A 2,922-nucleotide genomic window follows, 5' to 3' on the forward strand; every position below is an offset into this window, starting at 1 on the left:
TATATATATATATATACACACACACACACACACACACACATACTGCATGAGTAAATGTATGTTCAATATATTTATATACACACAAGACCATCTCTTATCACATTTACATCTATATGTTATGCAGTGTATTACTGAATATAAAATTTACATACATTATGATAAGTAAATTGTCACATATTTTTCAATATATGAAAAGCGGCAATTCCTTATGTATTATTTCATGTATTGTTATATATTAACACAATATATTATTCTGTATATTTTCAATATACTGTTAAAGCATTTAATATATTGATCATGCATATCTAAGGAAATATATTTTCTTTGCGTAAGGGTACGTACAGACACAAGACTCTCTGTGCCTCTGTTTTGGCTCTACATACAGACACATGGCTTTTTGTGTTTCTATTGTCACTTTTCATACAGATACATGCATGCTTTCTATGTTTTTGCTTTGACTCAACATACAGACATGCATGCCCGTGCTACCTCATGTAATCTCTACACAAACTAGTGTCCCTCAGTTAGAGAGAGTTGTTATCTCTGTGAAGTCAGATTGCAGAATGCAGAGACAAAGTTTTATGATTCTCTTCTCAGGTGAATGTGGAGAGGAGGTTGTTCAGCTTTTGTTTTGGGGACCCTAATGCCAAGATGAACTGGGTACATGTGGATAATTTGGTGATGGCTCATGTTTTAGCAGCAGATGCACTGACTGCAGATAAAGCCTTTGTGGCGGTATGTGTCGCATGATGATTATTTATTTATTTATTTATTTCAATCAGCAGTTTTGAATCCAGATATGTATAGTGTATTCATGGTGTATTCATTTGTGATTTTCAGAGTGGACAGGTCTACTTTATCAATGATGGGGAGTCTGTCAATGTCTTTGAATGGTTGACACCTCTGGTGAGTAGCAATCAAACCAAGTATCTTTAAATAATGCATTTGTATTACAATTATTTGCTATATTAAGTAACTGTACCTTTATCTATCTCCAGTTTGAAAGACTGGGCTATGGTCGGCCACTGATTCACCTTCCTGTGTCTCTGGTCTACTCAGCAGGTGGGACTAAAGTGAAATTAAAATTGAAAAAAAAAAAAAAGTGTTTGTTTATTTTGCAAATACAACTGGTATCAAGCATTCTTGTCTTCTCCAGCAATTCTGATGGAGCGACTGCATGTGGCTCTGAGTCCTATAATGGAAATTCCATTACTTCTGACAAGAAACGAGGTAAATGTGTTCTCTCCAGCCTTCATTACATTACGTCTGCAGTTTGCTCTAATCACGTTTTCCTAATGAAGTTGTTTTGATGCCATCTTGAGAGCAGCGTGACATTGCAGTTTCCCTCCACTATTATGGGCAAATAAACTGCATTAACAAACAGAGAGCTCAGGGAAGAGAAACACACCTAGAGGAGCTGTAATCTATGTAACCATGTGAAAAACTGTTTTATTTTTTTATTTTAATTCATGGAAGTAGATATGGCTGGGTGATATAATGGATACTTGTGAGCATCATAATAACTTTGATACTTATTATTTTACAGTTTCACATTAAACCAGTTAGGCTAGCTGTCTATGATTGAGAATCTGACTCGAGATTAAAGTATATCTACCTGAAATTAATTCAGCAGTAAATAGATATAAAGGTCAAGCGGGGTAGTAGAGGTATGCTGGAAAAAAATGAGATGTGAAATAATGAGTAGTATATACAGTATATATGCTTACTCGTCCATTGCAGTTGACGTGCTTAGATGAACATATGCTCCCCACGAACCTTCGTTTAGATTTTCTTTATTACACTTTTTAAAGACCATGCTATTCATGGGTAAAGTTGGTTCTTCTAAAGCAGAGGTCTTCAACCCTGCTTCTGGAGACACTGTCCTGAAGAGTTAAGCTTTAAACTTATTCAAGCACACCTGAACAGGCATGTGTATGTAAAGAAGCCCTGCAAAAATAATGCAAAATATTAAGATCTATACTGTATATTGACAAAATAATATCAAGATATAATTTTAAGAATTTTGTCATTACTGGCGCGCCATGGCAACAGCTATAGCCTGAGTATGGCATCTTCGATTACCATTACCATAGATTCCTCTTGCACTGAACGTAATGAATAATCCAGATGAGAGCTTACGTTCTGTCATTTATCTGCTCCGATAAATCATATGAGCACGCATCTGTATCTGTGGAACACAATAGACCGCATGCGTTTCCTCCAGCTGGTTATATATAGCAGATGATTCTGGGATGATAGTAAAGGGTGACAAACAAGTTGGTATAAAGGCTGAGCAAGAAAGAGTTGCGTTAGTAGAGCTGGGCGTGGACTGGCGTTGTGTCATGCATTAGTCATGAGAAACAGAAGCCACGAGCTGAAGGGCCGATTCTGGTCAGATGGCGGCAGGTTTGATGATTGCTTTGTGAATAAAACATGAGACACCAGCTCCTTGCTGGATTTTTGAGTTTGAGAAGGACAAGTAAAGTGCCACTGAGGAAAGAAACACACACACACACACACACATGCACACACACACACACACACACACACACACAAGAACATGAAACCAGAAAATGAGTATATCAGTATATCAGTGTATCAGTCACACAATGGCAACCCCCATCCCAGTTTCTGATCTTACTGTATATATTAAAAACAGTGGCCCCAAAACTTACGGGGCACTTTTGGGAATGACATTCATACATTTTCTCCAAATACTTGGCCAATTTATTATATTAAAGGGTTAGTTCACCCAAAAATGAAAATTAGCCCATAAATTACTCACCCTCAAGGCATCCTAGGTGTATATGACTTTCTTCTTTCAGACGAATCCAGTCGGAGTTATTTTAAAAATAGTCTTTGATATTTCAAGCTGTTTAATGCCACTCAGCAGGTGTTGCAGTGCATCAGTCCAAAAGAAGT

At 37.0% G+C, this 2,922-nt stretch overlaps 1 protein-coding gene across 1 annotated transcript in view; it reads left to right on the top strand.

Moving 5' to 3' along the window:
* LOC107717482 (putative short-chain dehydrogenase/reductase family 42E member 2) overlaps positions 1–2,922 on the top strand; it is an 18,397-nt gene that overhangs the window by 11,068 nt on the left and 4,407 nt on the right. The window contains exons 8-11 of the mRNA XM_016524245.1: positions 598–735; positions 841–906; positions 999–1,062; positions 1,157–1,230. Coding sequence (XP_016379731.1) covers positions 598–735; positions 841–906; positions 999–1,062; positions 1,157–1,230 — 342 coding nt within the window. The remainder of the gene's footprint in view (positions 1–597; positions 736–840; positions 907–998; positions 1,063–1,156; positions 1,231–2,922) is intronic.

Source organism: Sinocyclocheilus rhinocerous, unplaced genomic scaffold, assembly GCF_001515625.1.
Source record: "Sinocyclocheilus rhinocerous isolate Xijiao unplaced genomic scaffold, SAMN03320098_v1.1 scaffold393, whole genome shotgun sequence".
NCBI classification, from domain to species: domain Eukaryota; kingdom Metazoa; phylum Chordata; class Actinopteri; order Cypriniformes; family Cyprinidae; genus Sinocyclocheilus; species Sinocyclocheilus rhinocerous.